This window comes from Oncorhynchus mykiss, chromosome 2 (assembly GCF_057628025.1).
Source record: "Oncorhynchus mykiss isolate SJ-2025 chromosome 2, ASM5762802v1, whole genome shotgun sequence".
NCBI lineage: Eukaryota > Metazoa > Chordata > Actinopteri > Salmoniformes > Salmonidae > Oncorhynchus > Oncorhynchus mykiss.
This window is the reverse complement of record NC_143023.1, coordinates 14,602,001-14,618,527: the sequence shown is the minus strand read 5'-3', so window position 1 is coordinate 14,618,527 and position 16,527 is coordinate 14,602,001. Positions and strand designations below refer to the sequence as shown.

Here is a 16,527-nt window from a genome sequence, read left to right as displayed (position 1 = left end):
CTACATAAATAACTCTAATAGGATTACCTGTGTCTTTGTTAATCGCTCAACACAGAATAGCAGCATGTGTTCACTCCCTCAATTCGTTTGGAGAACATATCCTTTCTATTTTATTAAGCTATGTTCACTGGTATTCTTTATACTATAAAATAATGCCACGGAATTCTAAGCAAATCTTGTCTGCTAAATGAACTAGTGTATCCCACAGCCATATGGCATAGCCAGATCAGGACCTAACATAAGGACAACTCAGAGTATGCTTTTCTGTTAATCTGAAAGAGACTACATTTTCTTCATATCATGTTTCTTTAGACCTGTCGAAAAAAAATAATCATGGATTTATTTTGATGGTGTAGGTTATATTACATGGATTTATTCGACTTTTTAAAATGTCGATGTTCCAAAGGTCTGCATCAGTAGCTTGTAGGCTGTATGGAAGCCAGGAGATGTGTTTATGTTAATTAACTGTCAGTTACCGTTAGACCGGCTGTTATTTGCTTGACAATCACTGGCTAACAAAATTTCATGACCGCCACAACCCGTGGGACTTGGAACCAGCCTCAAGTGATGGACCCAATGAATGCTAACCACAAGCATTATAAAGATGTACAGTGGCAAGAAAAAGTATGTGAACCCTTAAGAATGATCATAACAACAGACAAACACACTCTTCTTAAACTAATAACACACAAATGATTGTATGTTTCTTGTCTATATTAAATACATAATTTAAACATTCACAGTGTAGGTTGGAAAAAGTATGTGAACCCGTAGGCTAATGACTTCTCCAAAAGCTAATAGGAGTCAGCTAACCTGGAGTACAATCATTGAGACAAGTTTGGAAATGCTGGTTAGAGCTGCCCTGCCCAATAAAAAACACTCAAAAAATGTGAGTTTGCTATTCACAAGAAGCATTGCCTGATGTGAACCATGCCTCGAACAAAAGAGATCTCAGAAGACCCAAGAATAAGAGTTGTTGACTTGCATAAGCTGGAAAGGGTTACAAAAGTATCTCTTAAAGCCTTGATGTTCATCTGTCCACGGTAAGACAAATTGTCTATAAATGTAGAAAGTTCAGCACTGTTGCAACTCTCTCTAGGAGTGGCCGTCCTGCAAAGATGACTGCAAGAGCACAACGCAGAATGCTCAACTAGGTTAAGAAGAATCCTAGAGTGTCAGCTAAAGACTTACAGAAATCTCTGGAAAATGCTAACATCTATGTTGGCGAGTCTACGATACGTAAAACACTAAACAATAATGATGTTCATGGTAGGACACCATGGAAGAAGCCACTGCTGCCCAAAAAAAACCATTGCTGCACATCTGAAGTTTGCAAACGAGCATCTGGATGTTCCACAGCGCTACTGGCAAAATATTCTGTGGACAGATGAAACTAAAGTTGAGTTGTTTGGAAGGAACACACAACACTATGTGTGGAGAAAAAAAGGCACAGCACGCCAACATCAAAACCTCAACTGTTAAGTATGGTGGAGGGAGCGTCACGGTTTGCTTTGAGCTGCTTTGCTGCCTCAGGGCCTGGACAGCTTGCTATCATCGATGGAAAAATGAATTCCCAAGTTTATCAAGACATTTTGCAGGAGAATGTAAGGCTATCTGTCAACAATTGAAGCTCAACAGAAGTTGGGTGATGTAACAGGACAACGACCCAAAACACAGAAGTAAATCAATAACAAAATGGCTTCAACAGAAGAAAATACGCCTTCTGGAGTGGCACAGTCAGAGTCCTGACCTCAACCCGATTTAGATGCTGTGGCATAACCTCAATAGAGTGGTTCACACCATACATCCAAAAATATTGCTGAACTGAAACAGTTTTATAAAGAGGAATGGTCCAAAATTTCTCCTGACCAGTGCAGGAGTGCAGGTCTGATCTGCAACTACAGAAAATGTTTGGTTGAGGTTATTGCTGCCAAAGGAGGGTCAACAGTTATTAAATCCAAGGGTTCACATACTTTTCCCACCCTGCACTGTGAATGTTTACACGGTGTGTTCAATAAAGACATGAAAATGTATAATTGTTTGTGTGTTATTAGTTTTAAGCAGACTGTTTGTCTATTGTTGTGACTTAGATGAAGATCACATTTTATGACCAATTTATGCAGAAGTCCAGGTAACTCCAAAGGGTTCACATACTTTTTATTGCCACTGTATAATGGTTCGGACACACCAATAGCATTTGCCTGCCGAGAGTACTTAGCTCCTCTGAACAGAGTGCCGGCTGTAATTTGCGAACCGAGTGTGAACCGATTTTACATGTAGAATCGCACAAAAGTGTCAGCAGTCAGATATCAACAGTGTGCTGAATGAACGGTAGACGAACGGGAGATCCACATCTCCCACATTCGGTACAACCCTTAAGCATTTATTATGTACATGTACATCAGTATCATGCATTAGTTATTTCTCTGGTTCTTTGACCCTCTCTCTGCAGGATGCCTTTATTAAGATAGTCCGCAGGGAAGGTATCAAGTCGTTATGGAGCGGCCTCCCTCCAACCCTGTGAGTCTGAAGTCTGCCTTTACTCTGCCTCATTACTAATTCACACTGCTTACTTGCCTTCAGCACTGATTTATGGTCAGCTGTGTCTTGAGTGGCTGGCCCGCTGTGATTCAGCAAACTCATAGTCTATTGATAATTCAGTTGTTTACAATTGTTTCCCATTGTTCTGCTCATTTGTATCGAGCAGTACGGGTGGACACTGTGATTTTGTAGACTCAGGGTTTATCGATATTTGATTTGTTAATGTTTTATTTTAAATCTCTCAGTCATGGATTTGTGTCTGAGCGGTGTGGTAACGGCTGAGTCATGGGCTGTTGATTAATTTGGGAACATTTTATTTGTACCTCTTGCTTGTACCCATCTGATTTGTGTCTGACACAGTAAAAGCTGATTCATTTTATTCGTTGTTTATGGATATTTCATCTGTTGATGTTGGTTTCTTGTTTGTAAATGCCTGATTTGAATGAGTCAGGGTTCTTGAGGAAACATTAGATTTGCATCTCTGTTAATGCTTCTTGCAGTATCATGGCGGTCCCGGCGACAGTGATCTACTTCACGTGTTACGACCAACTGCGTGCTGCCCTGAGGGTCAGGATGGGGTCACACGCTGAGGAGGCGCCTCTACTAGCAGGCGCCCTCGCCAGAGGTGAGCTGACCTCTGACCTTACAGGTCACTGTGGTGATGTATACTTGAGAGCGATAAACAGTGGTAGAGTGATTTAACATGGTTTTGTCTATCCACTAGAAAGATCTTAGTAACCCAACTGCTGCTTCCTATCCTAGACTATGGTGATGTCATCTATCAAAACACAACCAAGACCTTACTTTGCGAATTAGATGTCATTTATAACTATCTTTGCGGATTCATTCTTGGATGCCATTATAAGACATCATTGAACAATGTCTGAATCACAAAACTAGCTGTCACTCCCAAACAGAAGACCACTGCATTGGTACTAGTTCCTTTTTAAATGTATCAACTTAAAGTTCCCTGTATATATTAAGGAACACCTAACTTCACAAAACTCGCACTACTTTCGACAACGGCAGTAATTCCAAAAGGGGTTTGGAGTAAATCAAATCAAATTTATTTATATAGCCCTTCGTACATCAGCTGATATCTCAAAGTGCTGTACAGAAACCCAGCCTAAAACCCCAAACAGCAAGCAATGCAGGTGTAGAAGCATGGTGGCTAGGAAAAACCCCCTAGAAAGGCCAAAACCTAGGAAGAAACCTAGAGAGGAACCAGGCTATGTGGGGTGGCCAGTCCTCTTCTGGCTGTGCCGTGTGAAGATTATAACAGAACATGGCCAAGATGTTCAAATGTTCATAAATGACCAGCATGGTCAAATAATAATAATCACAAGCAGAACAGTTGAGACTGGAGCAGCAGCACGGCCAGGTGGACTGGGGACAGCAAGGAGTCATCATGTCAGGTAGTCCTGAGGCATGGTCCTAGGGCTCAGGTCCTCCGAGAAAGAGAGAATTAAAGAGAGCATACTTAAATTCACACAGGACACCAGATAGGACAGGAGAAGTACTCCAGATATAACAAACTGACCCTAGCCCCCCGACACAAACTACTGCAGCATAAATACTGGAGGCTGAGACAGGAGGGGTCAGGAGACACTGTGGCCCCATCCGATGACACCCCCGGACAGGGCCAAACAGGAAGGATATAACTCCACCCACTTTGCCAAAGCACAGCCCCCACACCACTAGAGGAATATCTTCAACCACCAACTTACCATCCTGAGACAAGGCCGAGTATAGCCCACAAAGATCTCCGCCACGGCACAACCCAAGGGGGTGCGCCAACCCAGACAGGAAGACCACATCAGTGACTCAACCCACTCAAGTGATGCACCCCTCCTAGGAACGGTATGAAAGAGCCCTAGTAAGCCAGTGACTCAGCCCATGTAATAGGGTTAGAGGCAGAGAATCCCAGTGGAAAGAGGGGAACCGGCCAGGCAGAGACAGCAAGGGCGGTTTGTTGCTCCAGAGTCTTTCCGTTCACCTTCCCACTCCTGGGCCAGACTACACTCAATCATATGACCCACTGAAGAGATGAGTCTTCAGTAAAGACTTAAAGGTTGAGACCGAGTTTGCGTCTCTCACATGGGTAGGCAGACCATTCCATAAAAATTGAGCTCTATAGGAGAAAGTCCTGCCTCCAGCTGTTTGCTTAGAAATTCTAGGGACAATTAGGAGGCCTGCGTCTTGTGACCGTAGCGTACGTGTAGGCATGTACGGCAGGACCAAATCAGAGAGATAGGTAGGAGCAAGCCCATGTAATGCTTTGTAGGTTAGCAGTAAAGCCTTGAAATCAGCCCTTGCCTTGGCAGGAAGCCAGATCTAAGAGTAAGATCTTTCAGATACGGTACAAAGGCCTGAGTGACTGGAATCATTTACCTACAGAAACCAGGACATTGTAATCACACAGTTCATTTACGAAACCCTTGTTCAACTGTTAAGAACAAACTGTTTGTGTTTTTAACTAATAGAAACATCACCATGTGAGGATATTTGTAAATATGTATGTATACTCTATATTATAGGTACTTAGTTGTATTAGTAGTTGTAGCAGTAGTTTTTATTAGTTATAAGCTTATTCGTAGTTGTACAACAATTTTTTTATGCTGTTAATGTAATTATATTTTATTATCATTATAATGATTTAATTGTTATTATTATTAGACAGTAGTTGCCATATTCTTCTTCTTACTAAGTACTTTAATAAAATAAAATATACAATATATATATATATATATGTTGGGACACTCTTGAAAACGAGATGTGCATCTCAAGAGATTTCATCCTGCAAAATTTCAAATAAATGTGGAAACTACAGACACCTTATTTTCAATGAAATCAAATCCAATGTTATTAGTCACATGCGCCGAATACAACAGGTGTAGAACTTACAGTGAAATGCTTACTTACAAGTCCCTAACCAACAATGCAGTTTAAAGAATAAGACTTTTAAGTATCAAGTTATTAAAAAGTAAAATAACAATAGCGAGACTATATACAGGGGGTACCGGTGCAGAGTCAATGTGCGGGGGCACAGGTTAGTGACTATGCTTAAAGTGACTATGCTTAAAAAAACAGGGGGTACCGGTACAGAGTCGATGTGCGGGGGTACAGGTTAGTGACTATGCTTAAAGTGACTATGCTTAAATAATAACAGAGAGTAGCAGCGGCATAAAAGGGGGGCATGCAAATAGTCTGGGTAGCCATTTGATTAGATGTTCAAGAGTCTTATGGCTTGGGGGTAGAAGCTGTTTAGAAGCCTCTTGGACCTAGACTTGGCGCTCTGGTACGGCTTGCCGTGCAGTAGCAAAGAGAAAAGTCTATGACTAGGGTGGCTGGAGTCTTTGACAATTTTTAGGGCCTTCCTCTGACACCGCCTGGTATAGAGGTCCTGGATGGCAGGAAGCTTGGCCTCAGTGATGTATGGGCCGTACACACTACCCTCTGCAGTTGGAGGCCGAGCAGTTGCCATACAAGGCAGTGATGCAACCAGTGGAGGCCTCGATGGTGCAGCTGTAGAACCTTTCGAGGATCTGAGGACCCATGCCAAATATTTTCAGTCTCCTGAGGGGGGAATAGATTTTGTTGTGCCCTTTTCACGACTGTCTTGGTGTGCTTGGACCATGTTAGTTTGTTGGTGATGTAGACACCAAGGAACTTGAAGCTCTCAACCTGCTCCACTACAGCCCTGTCGATGAGAATGGGGGTGTGCTCGGGCCTCCTTTTCCTGAAGTCCACAATCATCTCCTTAGTCTTGATCATGTTGAGGGGGAGGTTGTTGTCCTGGCACCACGCGGCCAGGTCTCTGACCTCCTCCCTATAGGCTGTCTCATCGATGTCGGTGATCAGGCCTACCACTGTTGTGTCATCAGTAAACTTAATGATGGTGTTGGAATCGTGCCTGGCCGTGCAGTCATGAGTGAACAGGGAGTACAGTAGGGGACTGAGCACACACCCCTGAGTGTTGAGGATCAACGTGGCGGATGTGTTGTTACCTACCTTTACCAGCTGGGGGCGGCCCATCCGGAAGTCCAGGATCCAGTTGCAGAGCGAGGTGTTTAGTCCCAGGGGCCTTAGCTTATTGATGAACTTTGAGGGCATTATGGTGAACAGCATTCTCACATAGATGTTCCTTTTGTCCAGGTGGGAAAGGGCAGTGTGGAGTGCAATAGAGATTGCATCATCTGTGGATCTGTTAGGGCGGTATGCAAATTGGAATGGGTCTAGTGTTTCCGGCATGATGGTGTTGATGTGAGCCATGACCAGCCATTCAAGCACTTCATGGCTACAGATGTGAGTGCTATGGGTCGGTAGTCATTTAGGCAGGTTACCTTAGTGTTATTGGGCACAGGGACTATGCTGGTCTGCTTAAAGCATGTTGGTATTACAGACTCGGACAGGGAGAGGCTGAAGATGTCAGTGAAGACACTTGCCAGTTGGTCAGCGCATGCTCACAGTACATGTTCTGGTAATCCGTCTGGCCTTGTGAATGTTGACCTGTTTAAAGGTTTAGCTCACATTGGCTGCGGAGTCGCCCGGAACAGCTGGTGCTCTCATGCATGTTTCAGTGTTATTTGCTTCGAAGCGAGCATGGAAGTAGTTTAGCTCGTCTGGTAGATTAGTTCAAACGGATTTAAGTTTCCCTGCGTTAAAGTCCCCGGCCACTAGGAGCGCCGCCTCTGGATGAGCGTTTTCCTGTTTGCTTATTGCGTAATACAGCTCATTGAGTGCGGTCTTAGTGCCAGCATTGGTTTGTTGTGGTATGTAGACAGCTATGAAAAATACAGATGAAAACTCTCTAGGTAGATAGTGTGGTCGACAGCTTATCATTAGATACTCTACCTCAGGTGAGCAAAACCTTGAGACTTCCTTAGATATCGTGCACCAGCTGTTGTTTACAAATATGCATAGTCCGCCACCCTTTGTCTTACCAGACGCCGCTGTTCTATGCTGCCGATACAGCATATAACAAGCCAGCTGTATGTTGATAATGTCCTCATTCAGCCAAGACTCCATGAAGCATAAGATATTACAGTTTGTAATGTCCCGTTGGTAGTTTAATCTCCCTCGTAGGTCGTCGATTTTATTTTCCAATGATTGCACGTTAGCTAGTAGAAAGGAAGGCCTACGAATTCTCAGAAGGCAGCCCGACCTTCGCCCTCTTCACGCAAATTACGGGGATTTGTGCCTGTTCCCGGGAAAGCAGTATGTCCTTCACGTCAGGCTTGTCGGGCTCGTTAAAGGAAAAAAGAGCGCCTGCCAGTTGGTGGTGAGTAATCGCTCTTCTGATGTTCAGAAGTTATTTTCGGTCTTAAGAGACGGAAGCAGCAACATTATATACAAAATAAGTTTTACAAAAATATGGTACAAACAACACAAAAAACAGTTGGTTAGGAGCACGTAAAACATCAGCCATCTTCTCCAGCGCCATGATATAATTATGGCCTCCTTTTCATGTGAGAAAGAAATGTATGTGTTTAACTGCTCTGCTTAACTGCTCTTTCTGTGTGTAGTGCTTATAAGTGTTTTATCGCTCTCTCTCTCTTTCTCTGTCTCTCTGTGAGTCAGTGGGCTCTGTGACAGTGATCAGTCCGTTGGAGCTGATCCGTACGAAGATGCAATCCCAGAGAAGTTCGTACAGGGAGCTGAGTGAGGTTATCCACTCTGCAGTACGCAACGAGGGCTGGCGGTCTCTCTGGAGGGGCTGGGGACCCACACTGCTTAGAGACGTGCCCTTCTCAGGTAGAAACAACACAATGTCTATCACTATATCTCTCTCAGGTAGAAATAACACAATGTCTATCTTTTATGAGTATTTTGTTATCAATGTTCATAAACTTCAATTAATCTACTCAGTCTGCAACCCAGAGTTTGTAAGATTCTGGTTGAATGAAACAGACAAGAGTCCCAGCTTACAAAAGTCAGTGTTTATTCACGAGAACGTTCTAACATCAAAAATGTAAACCCAGTCTTTATAACACACACAAACACGTTCAAATCTTAAACTACGCCTTGTTTAGACAGTCGGTGTTTTTACACAGATACATTGTTTAATCTGCAACATGTTTTATCATTTTCTGCCAGCCTAACAGTTTCTCCCCTCCACGGGTGGAGACAGAATGTCCTGTAAGGAACACAGTGGTACAGCTTGTCTGTCGATAGCTCCTCTTATCATTTGTTTCACACTTGCACTCTGCTTACATACTAAAAAGGAACAAAAGGTCCTTGTTCTAATTCTGACTAAAACTACACACATCATCAGATTATAGATTTAGGATTCTAATACATTTCATACAATTATATGGTTTCAGAGTTGAATTATTTAATCATTATCTTTAGACATATAAATTATTTTATCACTATATCTCTCTGTTAGAAACAACACAATGTCTATGACTATCTTTCTATCTCTCTCAGGTAGACACAACACAATGTCTATCACTATATACAGTGCCTTGCGAAAGTATTCGGCCCCCTTGAACTTTGCGACCTTTTGCCACATTTCAGGCTTTAAACATAAAGATATAAAACTGTATTTTTTTGTGAAGAATCAACAACAAGTGGGACACAATCATGAAGTGGAACGACATTTATTGGATATTTCAAATTCTTTTAACAAATCAAAAACTGAAAAATTGGGCGTGCAAAATTATTCAGCCCCTTTAAGTTAATACTTTGTAGCGCCACCTTTTGCTGCGATTACAGCTGTAAGTCGCTTGGGGTATGTCTCTATCAGTTTTGCACATCGAGAGACAGACATTTTTTCCCATTCCTCTTTGCAAAACAGCTCGAGCTCAGTGAGGTTGGATGGAGAGCATTTGTGAACAGCAGTTTTCAGTTCTTTCCACAGATTCTCGATTGGATTCATGTCTGGACTTTGACTTGGCCATTCTAACACCTGGATATGTTTATTTTTGAACCATTCCATTGTAGATTTTGCTTTATGTTTTGGATCATTGTCTTGTTGGACTCCATCAGGTTTTCTTCCAGAATGGTCCTGTATTTGGCTCCATCCATCTTCCCATCAATTTTAACCATCTTCCCTGTCCCTGCTGAAGAAAAGCAGGCCCAAACCATGATGCTGCCACCACCATGTTTGACAGTGGGGATGGTGTGTTCAGCTGTGTTGCTTTTACGCCAAACATAACGTTTTGCATTGTTGCCAAAAAAGTTCAATTTTGGTTTCATCTGACCAGAGCACCTTCTTCCACATGTTTGGTGTGTCTCCCAGGTGGCTTGTGGCAAACTTTAAACAACACTTTTTATGGATATCTTTAAGAAATGGCTTTCTTCTTGCCACTCTTCCATAAAGGTCAGATTTGTGCAATAAACGACTGATTGTTGTCCTATGGACAGAGTCTCCCACCTCAGCTGTAGATCTCTGCAGTTCATCCAGAGTGATCATGGGCCTCTTGGCTGCATCTCTGATCAGTCTTCTCCTTGTAATGAGCTGAAAGTTTAGAGGGACGGCCAGGTCTTGGTAGATTTGCAGTGGTCTGATACTCCTTCCATTTCAATATTATCGCTTGCACAGTGCTCCTTGGGATGTTTAAAGCTTGGGAAATCTTTTTGTATCCAAATCCGGCTTTAAACTTCTTCACAACAGTATCTCGGACCTGCCTGGTGTGTTCCTTGTTCTTCATGATGCTCTCTGCGCTTTTAACAGACCTCTGAGACTATCACAGTGCAGGTGCATTTATACGGAGACTTGATTACACACAGGTGGATGGTATTTATCATCATTAGTCATTTAGGTCAACATTGGATCATTCAGAGATCCTCACTGAACTTCTGGAGAGAGTTTGCTGCACTGAAAGTAAAGGGGCTGAATAATTTTGCACGCCCAATTTTTCAGTTTTTGATTTGTTAAAAAAGTTTGAAATATCCAATAAATGTCGTTCCACTTCATGATTGTGTCCCACTTGTTGTTGATTCTTCACAAAAAAATACAGTTTTATATCTTTATGTTTGAAGCCTGAAATGTGGCAAAAGGTCGCAAAGTTCAAGGGGGCCGAATACTTTCGCAAGGCACTGTAACTATCTCAGGTATATAACACTCTATTTCTCCCTCTCACTCTCTCTTCTCTCTAGCTCCCTCTCTCCTTCTTTCTAGCTCCCTCCTCTCTCCTCTCCCCCTCCTCTCAAGCCCCTGTTCTCTCTCCCTCTCCTTCTCTCTGTCTCTTTAGTGTTTGAGAACAGGAGTTCCATGTTGTGTCTGTTTCCTCCTCAGCCATGTACTGGTATAACTATGAGAAGGGGAAGGCGTGGCTGTGTAAGCACAACAACATCAGAGAGCCAACGTTTGCCATCACCTTCATATCCGGAGCGGTGTCTGGATCAGTGAGTATTCTAGCTGTCCTCTCAGCTCAACTCAAACTGTTCTGTCTAGTAGAGCACCTAGATATATTGAACATTGAATATCTGATATAGTTTGTTGTACCTTTCTAATGTTATTCTAGCTCTGTAACTCTTCTTCTGTGCTGACATGGTGTTATTCCATCTAATACTGCTAGAGGGCAGCATTGTCAAATATAAGTGTGATTTCTAACCCTTGTTTATGTCTTCCTCCAGATCGCTTCCATAGTAACTCTTCCCTTCGACGTCGTGAAGACCAGGAGGCAGGTGGAGATAGGGGAACTCCAGGCTATGAATTGTGGGTATAGAACTCCAGGCTGATCACCTGATTCATGGAATCATCCTTATGATCTTTAGTGATGTGTTGATGTGTAGTGATCCTGTACTACTAACCCAGCTATGTTGTCATGTCTCTGCAGTGTCGTCCAAGGCCTCCTCCTCCACTCTCAGTGTGATGATCAAGATTGTGGCTGAGAACGGAGTGGGTGGACTGTTTGTAGGTAGGTCAGGCTACAGGGATAGTTCACCCAAAACACACAGTTACCTCAGGTTAGTCTCCTAACTGGTGACCTACTTTCTCTCCTTATCCCTCTCCTCCACCCCTCTCTCTCCCCGTTACTCCCTCTCCTCCAACCCTCTCTTTCCCCGTAACTCCCTCTCCTCCAACCCTCTCTCTCCCCGTCACTCCCTCTCCTCCAACCCTCTCTCTCTCCGTCACTCACTCTCCTCCAACCCTCTCTCTCTCTCCGTCACTCCCTCTCCTCCAACCCTCTCTCTCTCCCCGTCACTCCCTCTCCTCCAACCCTCTCTCTCTCCCCGTCACTCCCTCTCCTCCAACCCTCTCTCTCCCCGTCACTCCCTCTCCTCCAACCCTCTCTCTCCCTGTCACTCCCTCTCCTCCAACCCTCTCTCTCTCCGTCACTCCCTCTCCTCCACCCCTCTCTCTCTCTCCGTCACTCCCTCTCCTCCACCCCCTCTCTCTCCCCCGTCACTCTCTCTCCTCCACCCCTCTCTCTCCCCCGTCACTCTCTCTCCTCCAACCCTCTCTCTCTCTCCATCACTCTCTCTCCTCCACCCCCATCTCTCACCCTTTCACTCTCTCTCCTCCACCCCTCTCTCTCTCCCCGTCATTCTCTCTCCTCCACCCCTCTCTCTACCCCTTTCACTCCCTCTCCTCCACCCCTCTCTCTCTCCCCGTCACTCTCTCTCCTCCACCCCTCTCTCTACCCCTTTCACTCTCTCTCCTCCACCCCCATCTCTCACCCTTTCACTCTCTCACCTCCACCCCTCTCTCTCCCCCCTTTCACTCCATCTCCTACTTTTCTCTTCTAGGTTTCCTTCCCAGGGTGATCAAGGTGGCCCCAGCCTGTGCCATTATGATCAGCTGTTATGAGTTTGGGAAAGCCTTCTTCCGCAAGCACAACCAGGAGAGGCTGCTGACCAGCACCACCTGACCTGACTAGGGCCTCTCACACACACAAACCACCACCATAGACAATACCAAGAACACAATCAGCCATTGCCAACAGTAGGTATTGGCTACCTCTACCTTTCCCAGGGTCCTTAGAGATTTTCAGATGTAACTTTGCATGCCTGTGTCCTCCCAGCTGCGTAGACACTCCAACACTCCTCACTGTAAAGTGTTCAAGTGTGATCTGTCATGTGACTAGCTGGAAGTAGCTAATGTTGGCGTTTAGGACCTAAGAACGCCAGGACTTGATTCTGTTCCAAAGCAGGTAATACTGGCAGACATGAAGACAAATATTTGTAGGTAATCAATATTATTCATATTTTATCTTATATTTCTCAATCAAGGTATACTGCACTTAATCACCATACTAATTGTGACAAGAGAAAATAGTAAAAGTGCACAGATTGTATTTGAAATATAGTTTTTTTTGCCAAATCATGAAGGTATTATCATTTTCATAACTACTTAAAAATCATTTGCATAATCTTTTTCCTGTGCACCCATGGTGAAATATCATGTTATGAAGTGCATTTAATTACACTGGCCTGTAGGTGTTAGAGACTTATCTGTAACCAGAAACTGGGGGGGTCATGTTGGACAAGTGTTTTATCCCATTATGTTAGTTATTGAGGTATGGGGGTTGTGTGCACTGTGCCATCCGGGGTCTGACAGTAATAATAATCATTTGATGGATGCTTATATTTGTCCTGTTTCACACATGTACACGTGTGTATTATACCCATGTCTGAAATGGGGAAATGTGTTTTTTGCATATATCCCGACACCCTCAGAGTGGAGTCGGGGACAGTAGAGATGAGGGTCAAAGCTGTGGATGAGGCGGGATAACTTCTGGTTAGTAGTCTGTCCCGCAGAACCCCCTCTCATTCCCTGCCCGCTTTCTCGATCTCAATTCATGACCCTAACTCTATCAGAGAGAAGAGAAGGCCCAAGGTCCTTCAGGAAACATGTTCTGTTCAGTGCCAGACTGCCAGTTTAAACCTGAAACTCTTAACTTGCACCTGTTCCAGAATCCCATATTCAATCCCCAGTCAGCCAGACATGGACTGTGAACTGTGACAACCTGTACATGTTCTCAAAACATGTAGCAATGATATATTTCTATTGTTTAATATATTCTACAATGATCACCTGTAGTGACACGTTTCCCAACTTTGTACAGAAATACATAGAGAATAAAAGTCACATTTTGACATTTGAATTGTTGAATCAATTGTTTTTATTAGATCAGCAAAAATGTGTGATTTGGTTCAATCCAGTAGTTTCTGTTGTTAACATGTAATAATTCATATGATAATACAATTCATAATTGAATCCTGTCAAACAAATCTAAATCACGGAGGTAGTGGTGCCTTCCGTTGCGTCAGCGTACCACAACAACTGATCAAGTTAAAAGGAAGAAGGGCTAGCATGGGGAGGTATAATGTGCTGTTCCACTGTTACAGAGGCTTTCCCTGGTAAGATCCTAGCAGCGTAGAGATTACTGCCAATGTTGATGTATGGAAACAATCTCTCTGTAAAAGTGTGTGTGAACGTGTGTATGTGTGTGTTATTATCAAGGTCGTAAAAGGACAGTGTATCTCTGTTCCAGTCCAGCTGTGCTCTGATCCGATGGGGTTTATTTTCCAGTGTCAGGACAGTCTGTGGCCCTTTTGGACAACGTGCCCAGTATTTATCATTATAATAGCCTACACGCCAGAGTCCAGTCTGTACCACTCCCTTCCTCTGGACAGACTTATAGACTACACCTACAAACCATACTGTATTGTCCCCGACGTCTGTATCCCAACTGTGTGTCCCAGAGTCAAAGCCCTCAGAGCCCAGGACCATCCGATAGTTATCAAACCTCTCTGGGTTGTCAGGAAGCAGCTGTATCCCATCACTGAATCTCATACTGGTCAGATCATCAGACAGGGTGAGACATGGATGGGCAGTGTTGGGGTCCAGAATCACAGGTGCTGAACAGAGAAAAACAGAGACATGTTTAAAACCAGAGATCCACTGTTTGTTTTAATTTACTGGGACATTATTGCCAGATGATCAGTGATATTTTTTTATCTGAAATTGGCTGAATGCAATTTAAAAATGTTTGTGAAGATGTGAACATTGGTAAGAATAAAATCAGACTCACTGTATTGAACAGACTTCAGCATCTTCTCCAAAACTCTGACCTGCAGGTTGCCCAGGTGCTTTGCCACATTGATCAGCGCTCCAGAAACAAGCTCTGGATCTGGGATTGTGCACTGGGCTCTAGAAGAATATCCAAGAGTTAGTGATACGGTGGGGTTCAGAACCACAGGGAAGAGAGAGAGGAAGCCGATCACTTAGGGTCCAGATTCTTCACCCTTCACCTGAAGTGTTGCAGACAAACAGGCCTTACCTTTTTAACGTGTCCTTGTAGTTCTGCAGGTCAACAAAAGAGCAAATCAATCAATAACACATGTAATCACTGAAATCAATCAATAACACATGTAATCACTGAAATCAATCATCAGTTCATCAATAAATCTATCCCAAATAACCTCTAGACAGCACAGAAATATTGGTCCTTACCTGCAGGAATGAGATGTCATCAGATACCAGGTCCTTCTTTATGGCTCTCGTTGTGTCTAAAATGGCTGCTATCTCTCTGTTCATATCATCAATCATCTTCTTCATTCTCCGACTCTTCTCCTCCTTTTCCTCCCTCAGGACAGCCATCCTGGCTGCCTCTTCATATCGTAGAAACTGGTGAAGTTTCTCAAAGTCCTCCTGAATCTGATTTTCTGTCTTCTGGGCCTGGCTCTGGAGACAGTGTGTCATCAGGCATTACACTATATTTCATATCAATCTGAAAGGTTTTTCAAAACATTATACTGTTCAAGAGGCTGTATGGAACGTTCGTTGCTTATGGTTTACTTAAAATGTTGGCTTGTGTGTTGCCTCTACGGTTCATATACACGTGATATAACAATCAACTTCTAGACTCATGAAACCACACAATCCTTAGTTTAAGGCTTTTGCTCATAGTCGTGGGAAGGTGTACCCCTTTTTTTGTCCAATTATGTAATTTCTAGGTAATATTTTTGTACATTTAGGGGACCCCTTTTGGCTCAAGCCAAATGCTACACTTTCATATGCATATTGCATTGTAACATTACAAAGCAGTCTTACCTTAATAAGCTCTGCTGTTTCTTCAAAGCTTTGTTTGACTTGTTTGAATCCCTCCAGCTGCTCCTCTAAGGGCTTCAGGCCTGTCTCTAAGAGCTCTTCCTACAATTCATTTTCTTCATTTACTTGTGTGATTTTAATGATTGCACGCAAAATGGATGGATATGAGAACGTCACATTCTGATCAAACAGAACAAGGCCTTAGAAAAATGTTGTTCTCTTTTGAAAAGCATCAAGGCTGTACAAGTACGACAGGGTAGCTGAATATGATAAGGACCTCTTCTACACTAGACATTTGCTAGGAGAGAATGATCCTGTTATAGTGAATGTACTGTGTATGTTAGTTGATATTTTGTATCGTACCTTGCGATCCAGAGCTGCCTCATCTACTGGGATACATTCATGTGTGTTATGTTTACTTGAACCCTCACACACCGAACAGATAGGCTCTTCATGCTCCAGACAGAACAGTGTGAGTTGCTTGCTATGCAGACTGCAGACATGTTTAGCTGAACCGTTCTCACCCGGCATACACAGGTTCTTCAGAGCAAGAGCCATCGAATCCTTATAGCATTTTATGCTGCACACTGGACATTCCCATGATTCCATCCGTTTCCAGTAGGACTCCAGACAGGCTATACAGCAGCTATGGCCACAGGACAGGAGAACAGGTTCCTTGAGGGTTTCAGAGCACACAGGACAGGAGAGATCCTTCTCTGGGACAGATGCCTGGGAGGCCATTTTCTCACTCACTAATGGCATTTGGAGTGAGGAGGTTACTTTCAATTTCAAAACTCACCCTGGTTTAGTCAGCAGCTTTCTTACCACAGTGTTGAATAGTTTTGCAGTTGTAGTTAGTTTGAGTCCTGTGTTGCGTCTTCTGTCTTACACATGGGAGATCTGTGTGTGAAGCCAGTAAAATGTGTGCATTGCCATGTAAACTGATCTGTGAGACAGCACTCAAGACATGACAACTCCTT

At 43.4% G+C, this 16,527-nt stretch overlaps 2 protein-coding genes across 2 annotated transcripts in view; one reads left to right on the top strand and one right to left on the bottom strand.

Annotated features, from left to right (window-relative positions):
* The window catches only part of LOC110535857 (mitochondrial glutathione transporter SLC25A40), a 15,306-nt gene extending 1,708 nt beyond the window's left edge, over positions 1-13,598 (top strand). The window contains exons 5-11 of the mRNA XM_036938971.2: positions 2,453-2,520; positions 3,042-3,166; positions 8,122-8,295; positions 10,784-10,893; positions 11,125-11,206; positions 11,328-11,408; positions 12,241-13,598. Of these exons, the coding sequence (XP_036794866.1) occupies positions 2,453-2,520; positions 3,042-3,166; positions 8,122-8,295; positions 10,784-10,893; positions 11,125-11,206; positions 11,328-11,408; positions 12,241-12,362 (762 nt within the window). The 3' untranslated portion in view covers positions 12,363-13,598. The remainder of the gene's footprint in view (positions 1-2,452; positions 2,521-3,041; positions 3,167-8,121; positions 8,296-10,783; positions 10,894-11,124; positions 11,207-11,327; positions 11,409-12,240) is intronic.
* On the bottom strand, positions 13,599-16,527 carry LOC110535842 (nuclear factor 7, ovary). The gene is made up of 6 exons (XM_021621164.3): positions 15,911-16,527; positions 15,551-15,649; positions 14,951-15,181; positions 14,778-14,800; positions 14,529-14,647; positions 13,599-14,355 (listed from the first exon to the last, which is right to left on the bottom strand). Exons 1-6 carry the CDS (start codon positions 16,307-16,309, stop codon positions 13,787-13,789), a joined length of 1,440 nt encoding a protein of 479 aa, XP_021476839.3. The 5' UTR covers positions 16,310-16,527; the 3' UTR covers positions 13,599-13,786.